This window comes from Scomber japonicus, chromosome 13, assembly GCF_027409825.1.
Source record: "Scomber japonicus isolate fScoJap1 chromosome 13, fScoJap1.pri, whole genome shotgun sequence".
Taxonomy (NCBI): Eukaryota; Metazoa; Chordata; class Actinopteri; order Scombriformes; family Scombridae; genus Scomber; species Scomber japonicus.
The window spans coordinates 14,450,695-14,465,305 of record NC_070590.1 but is presented as its reverse complement, the minus strand read 5'-3'; the positions used below and the strand labels follow the sequence as shown (position 1 = coordinate 14,465,305).

At 40.9% G+C, this 14,611-nt stretch overlaps 1 protein-coding gene across 1 annotated transcript; it reads left to right on the top strand.

Moving 5' to 3' along the window:
* Nucleotides 1-3,494: 3,494 nt before the first annotated feature.
* On the top strand, nt 3,495-13,077 carry LOC128371136 (clathrin interactor 1-like). Its single transcript, XM_053331364.1, has 12 exons — nt 3,495-3,628; nt 6,095-6,199; nt 6,397-6,493; nt 6,932-7,040; nt 7,230-7,406; nt 8,165-8,333; nt 8,688-8,904; nt 9,079-9,160; nt 9,382-9,459; nt 9,652-9,971; nt 10,271-10,448; nt 10,871-13,077. Exons 1-12 carry the CDS (start codon nt 3,588-3,590, stop codon nt 11,275-11,277), a joined length of 1,980 nt encoding a protein of 659 aa, XP_053187339.1. The 5' UTR covers nt 3,495-3,587; the 3' UTR covers nt 11,278-13,077.
* Nucleotides 13,078-14,611: the final 1,534 nt, after the last annotated feature.

The window sequence follows — 14,611 nt, the reverse complement described above, 5'->3', positions numbered from 1 at the left end:
TAAATTGCGATTCTCTTGTTTCTTTTCTATTTTAACATTTTATTTTTTACATTCGTTAATAAGGCCAGAGACCCTTAAAAAAGTCCAGAGGAATCTTCTTCTGTTATATCCACTGTGTCCAGTACATCCTCTGCCTCCCTCACTGATAACCTGCCCTGACGTAAGATGAAAGACATGTTGAGTCTCTCCTAGGGCTGGGTGTCTGTTTTTATATCCCTTCTTAAAATCCATCTCTTCTCCTTGGCCTTTGACACCATGTGAGACATTGATTTTATTTATTTGATTTGATTTGATTGTTTTTATTGTAGGTTATAGCTGTTATTTTTACTCATGTTTTCTGTCTTTTGATTTATTTGATTTTGTTTGTATTTTATATGCAATTCTATGCCTCATGTTAGCTGTTATGCCTTTTATTATGTCTTTTCTTCTGTACAGCACTTTGGTCCACTGTGGTTATTTTAAAGTGCTTAACAAATAAAGTTGGATTGGATTGGGTATCGGTAAGTGAAACCCTTAAGGTATCAACCGAAATAAATCGATGCCAAGTACATTGAAGAAACATCTCTTGTCAAACTATACTTGCAATCGATCCTTTTTGCACCCAGAGCTAGAAAATATGATCATATGTTGTTCACAGCCAATCATCGCAAGCATTCTTCGACTAAATGCAACATGTGATTAGTGCACTGCCATAGCAGCTACAACATGGAGTAGTGGCATTTTATGCATTCTAATGCTTCTAGTCACATAATGGGGATCGAATGAAGTAATCAATTGGTATCGGTATAACTTTAAGGGTTCTTGGATTGGTGCCGGTATCGTCATTTTTTAAACAATACCCAGTCATAGTCTCTCCAGTCAGTCAGTTCAGTCATATCTCACTGATGAAGAGATACCTCTACCTGCATTTCCTAGTCAACCAAGACCAGTTCCATCACTGCGTTGAAAGAGAGTTTGAACACGTCAGGTCCCACCAGTCGGGATCATTCCCATCTTTACCAACCGCATGGCCAGTGCAACCACCCATTCCACAAAACACTGCCTCACAAGTTTCATTAAACCTAAAGAAGTGAGAAAAAGAAGAGCATCTGACAGAGGGGCCAGACAGGCTGAGCACAAAGCCTACAGTAAACAGGCCTCTGGGACTGCAAAAGTCAGAGGCAGGGCCTGGCTCATCTGAGGTACGGGGTCCACACAGGTCAAAGGGAGGGTAGCTTCAAGACAAGAACAATAGAGAAGTATAGGAAGAGTCTGTGAAAAAAGGACAACTGGTGCAGAAAACAAACTGCTTAATACCAAAAACATTGTCTACACAAGATGAGGCGTTGTGTCAGAGGGCACAAACAGCACAAATCTGTCACAAGTGTCTTTGAGGTCCTCTGCTCTCATATAATGTCTATATCATTAGATACAGCCATAGGTACAATGCAGTGACTTTAAACCTCACTCTACCAGTTTCTATAACATTGCATTGTAACCTAATTTGAAGTCTCAGTAGAGAGTAGCAAATATCAGTGCCCCCAGTGATCCCACAATATGGCCAAATCACCTTATTCATACTTGCATGGTCATTCCCAAGGTTTCTTCTACTTTCCGCTGTCAGAAGGTTAAATTGGGAGTTATTCTTTGTCCGCTTGGGGGTATCCTTGCAAGTCTGGTTTGACATGACTTCACTACATTGATTCATCTGAACCCTGAAACAATTTTTCTCCATTGTTCAGATGAATTGTTTGAGTTTTGTTTTGTTGTTTTGAGAATAGGTGACAAAGACACCAAAGATGGATTCCACTTTGCTAAATATCACAGACCTGCAAGTATTCTGTAAACTGGGTTGTGAATAACTTTAATCAACAAATTCAAATAAAATGTCTTGAAATGAAAATTGCTAATTGAAGAGTAGAAAAGTGTATCAATCAAGTTGCATCAATCATCATAGTTCAAATCTTAAAATGCCAGTCAGGTGCCCAAATAACCACTGAAATATATATTTCTCCCTCTCTCTTTCTCTCTCTCTCCCTCTCTGTCTCTCTCTCTCTCTCTCTCTCTCACACACACACACACACACACACACACACACACACACACACCAGGAAGTCAAATCAAAACCATATCTTCCTCACATAATGCACCTGTAGCCTTTTTACAAAAACACACACAGCCCTTTGCAAAGTTAATACTTCAACCAACAGCAAGCACAGACACATTGACCAGTACATACATTGTATAAACATACATAGTTGTTTTTTTAATTTCTTTTTATCATAATACAGTCCATTTAATCACAGTCCAAATAATGACCAATTGTGAATTGAAATGATAATCAAGTCTAATAGTTATACAGTAAAACGACATATTAAAAATAAAATAAAGGCAATTCTATATGTTTTCAAAAATGTAATTATAATAACCCATTGTTGATTTGAAAAAAATGTTTTAAAAAAGAACTTCAAACATTTCTTTTAGCAGTATGTATGTCTGGTACATGTGAAGTAATTGACAATAAAGCTGACTTTGACTTTGACTTTGAGAACCTTTGGCTTTTAATTAACCTTGCTAGTTGCTGCTTTATGCTATTATTTAGGGCCCGAGCCTGGCAATGGCGGGCAAAGCCCTATTGTATATGTAAGGATTATTATTATTCTCGATCTACGAGTTTGCCTGCCTTTTTGCCCCCTTAGACGTGCCTGAAAAGTCACCAAATTTTGCACGCAAGCCAGGCCTGACGAAAAATTTGATATTTCAGTGTTCGTCAAAGGCGGTCGCAAAATGATAGATGAAAAGTGAAAAAAACTGATGAAAAAGCTTTTTCCTCCATCATTCCTGGTTGCCGTGACGATGCAGCGAATTTTGATCTCACCATGAAATTTCAAACCCTCATAACTTGACTCCACATGGTCTGAGCTTTCCCAAATTGAATATGCTTGTTCAGCATCCAGGTCTGAACACATGTACAGTCTCATATTTAGTGACAGTCATAGCGCCACCTACTGGCTACAGGAAGTCACCTGCTTCATTCTCTTAAGTTTACCTCTTAAGATCATCGCTGCTTGCAGCTTTAATTTTTTATGATGTTTTGTTAGATCTGTCTTTTATATTGATGATTTTACGTTGTAGCATGTTGAGATTTGCTTCGAATTCAAGTGTGTTACAAATAAAATGTATTATTTTTATTAAAAACTTACCCATTATAATTATTTTATTAACAATACTGTCTGTCTATAATACTTTTTTATTGTGACATACTGAAACATCTGAAATTGAAGTAATGTTATTCCTCTCAGTCTGCTGTTCGAGGATGTCTGTGCGCAAACCGGCGTCATTTTGCTTTGAGCGTTTGCGACTGGTTCAGTCCGCGAGCTGTGGGCGCATCTCGACGCCTCAGTGACGTAGGCAGAGAACGACGTTTCCGTAGCAACTGGGGCCGGTCTGTTAACCGCAGCGGCCGCTGTGCTACCGTAGCTCATCGAGGAATAGGAGGTGGCGGGGATTGTCTGTCGGATAACCGGAGGCCACCTCTGTCTGTGGGGCCGTAGAGACACGGGGGGCGACGTAGTATCGAAGCGGCGAGCCCGCAGTTCCGCGAGGAGATGCTGAATATGTGGAAAGTCAGAGAGCTGGTGGACAAAGCGTGAGTACCGAGAAGCTGCGGAGCTAACCGCTAACCGGCTCGGCGGTTCTAACCGGGCAGCATCAGCAGCTTTTACCGCTGACAGAGGAGAGGATACAGGCCGTGACGTCACGGCCGTAGCCCCTCAGCTGTTAGCTCCGACTAGCTGGCTAGCTGCCAATCATCTAACTATTGACTTAAATAGAAACGTGTGTTTTCATCGTGGTTTAGTTAAATGCACCCGTCACCCACATTGCCGTGCACGGGCCGGGCAAAATTCAACATCACACACCGGAGATGCATTTGTTTCCGATGCAGCACGAAAGCTACCCAGTTAGCTAATTCCGCTATCCTTGCTAAGCCCAGCTCGACTGTGTTATTATCGGTGTGCTGTATCCGACAGGGCTGCTGCAGAATCACGCCCTGTCCCGCCCTGCTGAATCCGCTACCTCCACTTGGCATCCACGTAACATCGTGTAACCCGACTAGAAAGAGCTAGATAACGGTATCTGGATAGTAAATTACCCTATCACGTTTCACACTCTAGCTACACCGGTCTAAACGAGGCCCTTGCCCCCCCTGATCCGGGACAGGTTGACACAACAAAGCAGAGACAGATCATAATGGAGTAGCTAATGCTGGTGTTGCAGCCTGTCACATGTTTGTCTGGACAGTGCAACCTGTGCATGCTTCTGAGTGCTTTGTCACTGTTTGCTGCAATTATAATGTAATTTTACCTCAACATAGGGCAACAGCAGCTTCCTGCACTGCTGAGGCAGGTTGACTTATATGAATGTATGCTGAGTAAAGAGAGAGAGAGCTGAGAGGCAATAGATAAACGATTCTGCAATTATTTGGTAAATTTAAAAAAAGTAAATGATTATGAAAGTCCTATTTTGTTTGTGTGTGTTGTGCTCAACAATCAATCTTTGCTGGTGTATTTTTTAAAAGGCAGGGGTTCAGGTTGCATTTTGATACAAATCCTGCAAACAGGCATTCAAACTGTACTTTTTGTACCAGAACAACACAGAAACCTTAAAAACACATAATTAAAAAAACACTCTGCACTGTTACAGTGAGGGGTCAGTTTGGCACAAAAGGGTATATGTCTTAGTTTTTTCTGAGACAGTACACATAAAATTGGCCTTGTATACCTTTTAAGTATAGATCATGGTGATGATTTACATAGATATGGCCAAGAGGAAGAGGGAGTTGCCTGTCCTGTTCTATATGTTCTACATCACATCTTTTCTTTTACACTGTCTCAAAAACAACATAACTGTCCAAGCAAAATTAACAACAGGAATACCAACATGAAAAGGAATATTAAATTTCACTTTATCTGCTTAGTTTGAAAGACCATTCTCTAGTTGGCTTCGTCTTTTAAAAGACCAATTATACTGCATATGTCATGAGGGGAAAAAGAAAGTGAAGATGTAAGATTAGGGGTTAGAAAGAAGTAACAGACAGAGAACCCTACACAGCTCAGACGGAGTAATAGACACCAGCTCCCATCAGCTGTTGGTTGTGCCTGGCTGGGCATCATGAATACACCATTATTGATCTACCTCGGCAGAGCTGGCAGCAGCGGCCTTGCTTTTTCTGCAGATTAAGAGTCACACTATTGTGGAGCCTTCGCTGCCTGTCTCCATCTTATCTACTGACAAAAAACAGTCACAGGCAGATTCTGTAACATACAGACGCCTCTTCAGCAGAGAGGGTGGCAGACCTGAGAGGAGAATGTGACGGAGAAGAAAGGACAAAAGAAAAGAGAGTGACTTAGGATTAAAGCTCCGGGAGAAAGGAAGAGCAGGAGGATAGAAGATGAGATGGAGGGTACAGATAGTTTAAAAAAGGGGCAGATGAGAGGAGATGAGGGAGGAACGACTGCTGGAGTAAGATAGAGTGATGGCAGAGAGGAGAGGAGAGGGAGATGCTGCAGTGCTTTGGTGGTGTGTTTTGCCAGAAGTTCGTAGCAGCAAGCCGTGCCCATCACACACACACACACACACACACGCACACACACAAAGTAAAACAAACACAGCAGCAGGTGAGTTCACATAAAACAAAGAGAGCAGGAAGCAGATGTTGTTTATGGGGAGGTTTGGCTGTGTTTTCCTCGTTATGTACACAAACACTCACACACACACATACACAGACGGATATACACGCCATGCTCACCTCACTTTCATACACATACACACTAAAGCTTTTGTGTCCTAAACAGCTAAATATTTTCTTAAACAGTATGATTGTGTGCACACACCTGCATGTCTCCCCTCTAGAACTGAGGCAGGAAATAGAGTTGAGTGTGGGGGGAAATCAGCACACAGCATTTACTGATAACTAACAAGGCTGTGATTGAAAGATTAAAAGTAATAAACATAATATATTTACCATAAACTAGAATGTAAAGCAATACGGTTTCACCTTGTCTGAAATTCTAATGGGAATCTTAATATCTATTTAACATGTTTGTGTCAACAGCACCAATGTGGTGATGAACTACTCAGAGATTGAGTCCAAGGTGAGAGAAGCCACTAATGACGACCCCTGGGGACCCTCTGGACAACTAATGGGAGAAATAGCCAAGTACGTTGATGTAACACACATACACATGATAATGGCAGATAGACTGTACAGTGTGTCGTTACACACAATTAGAAATGACAGAAAAAAAAGTGAGGCCAGTGTTCACTAGACCTGATTCTGCTTTGGTTAATACTTTTGTTTGTGTGTGTGTGTGTGTGTGTGTGTGTGTGTGTGTGTGTGTGTGTGTGTGTGTATAGATCTACCTTCATGTACGAGCAGTTCCCGGAGGTGATGAACATGTTATGGACGAGGATGCTGAAAGACAATAAGAAGAACTGGAGACGAGTGTACAAGGTGCTGTGTCTGTGTTGCATGTGCAGGATTTGTCAAATATGAGCTTTATTGTGCCTGCTGTCAGAAACGCACATGAGCTTAAGTGTTTAAGCTGCCCACTGGCTTATGGATTCATTTTTTTCTCTCTTTTTACTTTACTAAGTTTATTGTAGCTAGATATTATTACACCGTTTTTCTCTGCTAATACCCTTGTGTGCTGTGTGACTGTACATGTGAAATGCAATGATTTCAGAGGGAACGGGAACTCTCTGTCATATTGGAGTAGCAAGATACAAGGAAGAGAGTGTTTGGATTTTTAGATCCCGTCCTGACAGGCTAACTGTTGGTTAGCCTGTCGGGGGGAAAAGCTTTCACTTGAATTGTTGAATTAAACAGAATTCTCTATAATTCTGTCTCTGACTCAAACTCTTCCTATATGTCTCCTTCTCCCTCTACCAGGCTTTACTGCTGCTGGCCTACCTGATTAGGAATGGGTCAGAAAGAGTCGTAACCAGTGCCAGAGAACACATCTACGACCTGCGATCTCTAGAAAACTACCACTTGATTGGTAAGTCACTAAAAAAACTCTTTAGTGTTTTTTCTTTTTCTTCTTTTCATGTCAAATTGGGATATCTTGCATACAAAGTATAAGGATTGAGAGCGGAACATGAATATCTCCACAAATTTCATGGAAAATTTGACGTTTAGTTTGTGTGTGTGTGTGTGTGTGTGTGTGTGTGTGTGTGTGTGTGTGTAGATGAGAATGGTAAAGATCAGGGCATCAATGTGCGTCAGAAGGTGAAGGAGATGGTGGAGTTCATCCAGGACGATGACAGACTGAGAGAGGAGAGGAAGAAAGCCAAGAAGAACAAAGACAAATACATCGGAGTCTCTTCTGACAGTATGGGAGGAGGAGGAGGAGGTGGCGGCGGCGGCGGCGGCGGTGGTGGTGGTGGTGGTGGTGGTGGCGGCGGCGGCGGCAGCGGCGGCAGCGGCGGCTTCAAGAACTGTAAGAAACAGCTCAAGCCAGATGTGGATTAAAAAGATAATATAATTTCCCCTATCTAACCCACAGGGATTTAAATGCATGAGGGTATAAGGCTATAAAGCAACTTTTTGAATGGTATTAAAAAGTTAACCTAGAATTGTGTCTTAACAAGTAATTTTAAGTACTGATTAATCTTTAACTCAAAAAAATAAAAAGCTCCTCCAGAGCTCCCAGCACTCAGCATATGTCTGTCCCTCTGTTCTGTCCGGTGCATTTATAAACATCTCACACACTTAACATTGCAGCATTGCTCATAGTGTGTCTGTTTGATGGCACATTTTCATGTTTAACATACACCCAATGAGTTAGTTAGGAGGACACTGTCAGTGTGTGTGTATGTTTGTGGGGAAATCAGCGCTTTAACCCACATTGCTGCTTTTAGCAAACAGCTGAGTCAGCGTTTCTATATGAACAACAAGGAAAAAAAGGAGTTGTTCTCAAAAAATATGAAAATAATAATTTTCTCTAATCTTATTGTGTTTGTGTTTATTAGAGACTGTCACTTGTCACGCAGCTATAATCAGGTGGCTTCACACACAATTATAGGTGACTTTATGAGCCTTTTAGTGGATGGCTGTAAACTGACAAATTCACTATGCTTTTCTTTTTGTTCTTTTCTATTTCTCTTGTCTTCTTCCCTCCAGCTAATGAGCTGGATCGGAGTAAGTGGGATGAGGACTGGGATAAGAGCAGAGGAGCTTTCCCCTTTAGCGAGAAGCTCGGAGAGATCAGCGACAAAATAGGCAGCACCATCGACGACACACTCAACAAATTTAGGAAGAAGGAACGAGATGACTCCCCCGACAGAATCAGGTGATCATACACGCTGACAGTATCCATGTGCACATTTACACATGTTTATACCATGATCTGAGCAAATGCTTCTTTTAAAATGGTCTGAGGGTGTATGCTAAAAATGCTACATGCTTGCCAGTGTTATTATTAGCTGATTGCCTATTTTGACGCAGAATAAAAATGAAATGATGCAAAGAACCACCTGCTCATTGCACATCAGATGGTTTTATGGCTCTGTGCCATGTGTTTACAACCTGTGGTATCTTGGATTATCTATTACATAACACGATGACAATGTGCATGACAATGTGCATGCACAGACATGTAATCTCCTGTGCTGCTTCTAATACATCCTTTATATGGTTGCCATAGTGACAATGAGGAGGACAGAGCGTCAAGAAACGGTAGACAGGACACCCTTGAGTTCAAAGATGAGGAGGAAACTGTCACGACGAAGAGCATCCAGATCACACAAGCGACAGAAACCACAACCACCACCACACGGAAACGCAGCGGAGCGACAAGCAGCAAGACTCTGGACCTGGGTGCTGCAGCCCACTACACTGGAGACAGGAGCCCTGAGGAGAAGGTACTCACACACACACACACACACACACACACACACACACACACACACACACACACACACACACACACACACACACACACACACACACACACACACACACACACACTCTCCCAGATTTGAGGTAAATTTTCAATAGGACAGGTTTAATCACTGTGTCTTTACTTCTCTCTCAAGTCATCAGTCAGGCAGTCCTCCAGTAGCGGTTTAGCTGACCTGTTGGTGATTGACCCCTCATCCAATCAAAACACTGCAACAGGTAATTACAAACTGTAACATCACACAAATAAGGAAAAAAAGAAGTGTCTTCCATTGTTTTACTCCTTTGATTTTTGTATGAATATATGTGTGTGTGTGTGTGTGTGTGTGTGTGTGTGTGTGTGTGTGTGTGTGTGTGTGTGTGTGTGTGTGTGTGTGTGTGTGTGTGTGTGTGTGTGTGTGTGTGTGTGTGTGTGTGTGTGTGTCTGTCCATTTATCCAGGTGGTAATCCAGACCTCATTGGTGGCTTTGCTGACTTCTCCTCTCCTGCGGCCTCTGCCAGCCTCCCAACCCCCACGGGTAAACTCTCTTAAGTCTTTCCCCTCTTTGCTCCTCATGTAGCAGTTCTCATGGCTGAAATGTACCCTGTCAAAACAAGTCCAAACAAGGTCCACCTTGACAAAAAAACCTTGTTGTACATTCTTTATTTTGACTGTATTTATGAATGTTACAGTCGCAACCAAACTCATCACTTCTATCTCTTTTGTCCAGCTGCTGCATCATCCAATGGAAATGGAGAATTTGGAGACTGGAACGCCTTCTCAAATCCACCAGCTTCATCTAGCTCTGGTCCCTCCCAGCCCACCACAGACCTCTTTGGCAGCGCCCCGTCACCTTCAGCCACAGCGTCTAATCCTGCTTCCATCCCACCTTCTGCTGAGCTCTTTGACCTGATGGGCGGGGTCAACCATCAACTAACCAATCCGCATACGACACTGAGTGCCTCTCAGAGTATGACTTTCTCCCTGGGAGGAGCAACGCCAGGAGCACCTGTTGCTATGCCCACCATGCCCCTTTCTCGCTCTCAACAGGTAGGTTCGATACACATCACAGGAAGGCCTAGTTTCCTGCAAACTGCAAGAAAACGTTGTGAATTATGAATTATACTGAATGAATTACCCAGAAGCTTCCAATGTGTAGTACATAGTCTAATTAATAGTCTAAATTAGTATTGCATTAAAGAATGCTTTTTGCTCTGATTTAAAAAAAAAAGTAAAGTGAGAGATTCCAGAGTTTTTTCTGTTTCTGTCAGATATTGTTCTTGATTCTATTTTTGAAGCTCAGTGATCATTTATTCATCTAAATGTAAAATAATTATAATTTTTCTCAGAGTTTGGGAGGCATGACGTCTCAGCAGCCCATAGGACAACAGCAGAAGGTCGGAGGTCAGGGATCATTAGGGTCGACATGGTCTGACCCCTCTGTTAACATTAGCCTGGACTTCCTATCAGCAGGCCTCAACCCCACCAAGTCACCACCCACACTCAACAATATCATCCAGCAACAAGGTAAGGTGCCGTACTATAATTCATTTTCTGTGCTAATTTTACTCTTACTTCAAAGAGAACATATTAATTACTATGGTTATGTTGTGCTTTAAAGAGAGGATAAGTCAGGAAATGATTAAGTGTGACAGGTTGATGTCAGAGAACATTCAGAGTATAAACTTTTTAAGTTAGACTGGTCAGATTAGAAAAAACAAAGCAGATTAAAGGCCTGTCTACACAAAGAACTATAACAATGACGATGTTAGTGCTCTGAAAGTAATCCCAATGATATCGTTCGCCACTATTGATGTGGTTATTGTTGTGGTGTGGACACGCCATCCAGTTGAGACGGAAGAATTTTTAAAACTATGTATTTATAATTGTGTTATAGTTCTTGGTAAGGACCTACCATAATTCCTTCTTGTCCCTATGTGTCTATTCAGGAGTGCCTCCCGTCAACCTGTTGAACCAGAACTTCGGAGGACTGAACCTCAGCTCCCCGCCCCATGTGACACCCATCAGACCACCAGCCAATCCCATGATGGCTAGTAATACCATGATGATGGGCATGCCTACGTCAGTGGCAACTGGCATGCCAGCTTCAATGACAACGGGTATGCCACCTTCGATGACCACAGGGACCATGGGAATGGGGGGACTTCCTGTAAACCAAGGCATGATGGGAATGAACATGAGCATGAATATGGGCATGGCAGCTCCCGTGATGATGGGTAGTATGACTGGCATGGGAGTACCAGGAGTAGGTATGGGCCTCACACACTCCATCACTCCAGCTGTGGGTCAGCCCAAACAAGATGCCTTCGCTAACTTTGGCAATTTTGGGAAATGAAGGAGTGCAAATAATTGTGTGAGTGTGAGTGTGCATGACTGAAGTTCGGAGAGTGTGAATCACAGAAGGACTGCTGTACTTGAAGACAACTTTGCATGAATCTTCTCTCTCTGCTTCTGCTCTTTTTGGCGAGCCAGTGATCGTTCACCATCCCGGTCTGTTGACGTGATTTGGAGGCAGGGGAGAGCACCCACTGGTACCCCTTACCCAGTGGTCACTTGATGTGTGAAATGATGTCACACAGAGGGCGCCTAATGAGCAGAGAAGGTGCCAACCCACAGCCTCGAGTCATTACTTTCCTGCGGTGAAAGAATTTTGTTCTTAACCTGTTTTATATATGAACTTCCATACATCCCCCCTTCGTTACAAAAAGTCTGTTATGACACTGAGTTAAAAATCAGTACACTTGACTCAAATCAAAATGGCATAGCTGCCTTAATTTTGCATTGCAGCATGAGATATGTTTTATATCATTTCAGTGAAATTAAGTCGCAGAATTTAAGCCATTACATTATTCCCAGGGAGTGACTCTATTACTTTATCTCGCTTTTTGTGCAAACATTTAAACAGTTACAGTATCAGGAGTATACAGAATAAATTCTCCACTCCTCCAACAGAGTGCAGGATGAGTATATATGGTCATAATTATTCCTCTTGAGCCATATTAGGGTGGATGGAGCTTTTTCTCTTTGTCTCCCCTCTCCTCTCTTTTCATCGGGCTTGTAGCGGTTTATACTAGACGGATGCACAGTAAGACACCGAAGGGTTTGTAGATATGTGAAAGACAACATGAGTGAAGCCTTGAACTTCTCAGGACAATTGTCCCTAAAATACTGTTTGGCTCCTTGTGTTATGTCACTTATTACGTTACTTTCCATTTTAGATGCCTCTGTCAGATTAATGCCTGATGAAAGGGCCAGTCAGTATTGTACTCAGATTACTATTCACTGATATTTTCCTCTCTTTGTGTCCCCCCTGCCATTGTGTCACTTCGCATATGCTGTTATAGGGCACCTGACTTTGTGGAAAAAATACAGATCTATTCTACTTTCGCATACAGACACATTTTACTGGATAGCATTACAGAATAATGTTTTTGAAGCTCCAAGCTATCACTGGCAGGACACTGGCTGTGGGAAAAGAGGGGAAACAATCACTTATCTACAAGATTTAACATCACAATCTTTGAAACTTCTTCCATTGCCACATAGCAGAATTTGGGGCACAACCCAGTAATGCTCCTTTTAATCACAAAGTATTCATTTGCAGCAAACATTTTTAATCTTGCAGCTCAATTAATGATCTGCTGGTGCAAGGGATGCAGGTCTTCAACTCACAAACTGTGGATCAGAAAATGACTACCGCCTCATTCAACATGGATCAGATAAGTTTGAGGAATTGAGTTGAGTTTTAATAAATGATTTCTCTGGCTAGTTTAGACAAATCGAAGGGGTTTAAGGGTCTTGAGTGAAGTGAAAAATGAGTGTGAAAAACAGGAGTGAATGAGTGTGTGTGACTTTGTGTATGGATAGTTTTCTTTGTTTGATGTGCAAACACAGCTAAGCAGAGCCTTTTGTCATTTTCTGAGGCAATGCACTCCAAATGACCAAATCTTTATTTTGTTATTCTCAAAAAAGATGATTCCATAGCTATTAGTTTAATATTTTATTAGTTCACTTGTAAGGTTATGTTCATATGGGAGAGCTACTAATAACGTTTAGTTGAGAGGAATCATGTTTTTGTTTCTTTTTCGGTACATCTCATTTCATTTGATTGTACTCTCTATTTTCTGTACTTCATTCGACATTAAATTAAATTATAACATTAAGTATAATGTTTTGTCGTTTTTTGTAAGTGTGGAAAAGTTTGTCCTCATGGTCTTACTGATATTTGCTTTACATTTGATCCTGGACAGGGCCAAAGCTACCATGCCCTCTGCATGTCTGAGAATTGGGGGTTTTATACACTAGGATGAGTTTACATTATGCAATTACAAACTAACTAATGGTGGATAATTTCAAGGCTGGTTCCAGTATTTTTTTAAAAATCATTATTTAAGATGTGACAACTTTAAGGCTTATTTCCCCAGAGTTCATATAAAAATAAATACATAATATCTACAGACAATATAATTAAACATTGAACACAACCTTGAAGCAGTGGTGGAAGTATTTATATCCTTTACTTAAGTACGAGTACCAATACAGAAAAGTAAAACTACTCCATCAAAGTAAAAGTCCTGCCTGAAAAATGCTAGTTTAAGTATTGCAATAAAGTAGTGGTTTGGTCCAGCTGACTTATATATTATTATATATGACATGATTAGATTACTAATAATACGCATCAGTGTTAGAGCAGCATGTTACTGTTGTAGCTGCTGGAGGTGTTTATATACAATCAGCTAATTTAGTCCAATGGTTCCCTCCAATGGGTCACTAGATAAATTTGAGGGGTCTTGAGATGATTAATGTGAGAGGAAAGAAGAAAAAACAACTTTCTGATACATGAAGTTGTTTTCAGTTTTTGGACTTTTTCTCAAATCTTTTTATTTTGGTGAAACATTGGGTCATTTGAACATTTATTGAAATGAAACCATGTCAGAAGTTAAGAGATAAACATCTATTTGCTGGAGCGGTAAACAACTCATAGACATCTGAAATGTGAGCCCGCTACACACTGCTTTTTGTAGTACCTCAAAAGGTCCTACAAAAAAAGGTTGAAACCACTGGTTTCATCTTTAACAATGTATTGTTAACATAAGCTTGTTATATTATTGTATTATATTATCTTATTACCTATTGTCCTTTGTGTCAAATCTGCATCTGAAAAGTAACTAAAGCTGTTAAATAAATGTAGTAGAGGAGAGAGTAAAGCATTTCCCTCTGAAATGTTATGGAGTGGAATTCTAAAGTAGCAGATAAGTAAATAAACAAATAAGCCTACAAGTAGGGTGGATCAGGGTAATGTCGGGAACTTTTTGCAATTTTGTTCAACATATTTACATAAATCCAATACATTACATCAACACCTAATATCATTATGAAATCCCTGAGATGTTTCCTTGTTAAATGAGAAGACAATTTTTAGATATTGTACTCAAAAGGAAAATGGTTACTTGTGTCAAATAGTTTAAGAATTTGTAGGTTTTGTGATTGTGACACTGGATTTTAGGCTTAAAAATACTTCGATTTATGCAAAGCAACCTTATCTGCCAAAACTTTTTGAAATGCACGTACCCATCTTTTAATTTTGTTGGCTTTCATGATTTTTTGCTTTCTGCGTGAAATTAAAAAACTAGAAGCCTGAATATGTTCACGTGTAATGTTAAACAATA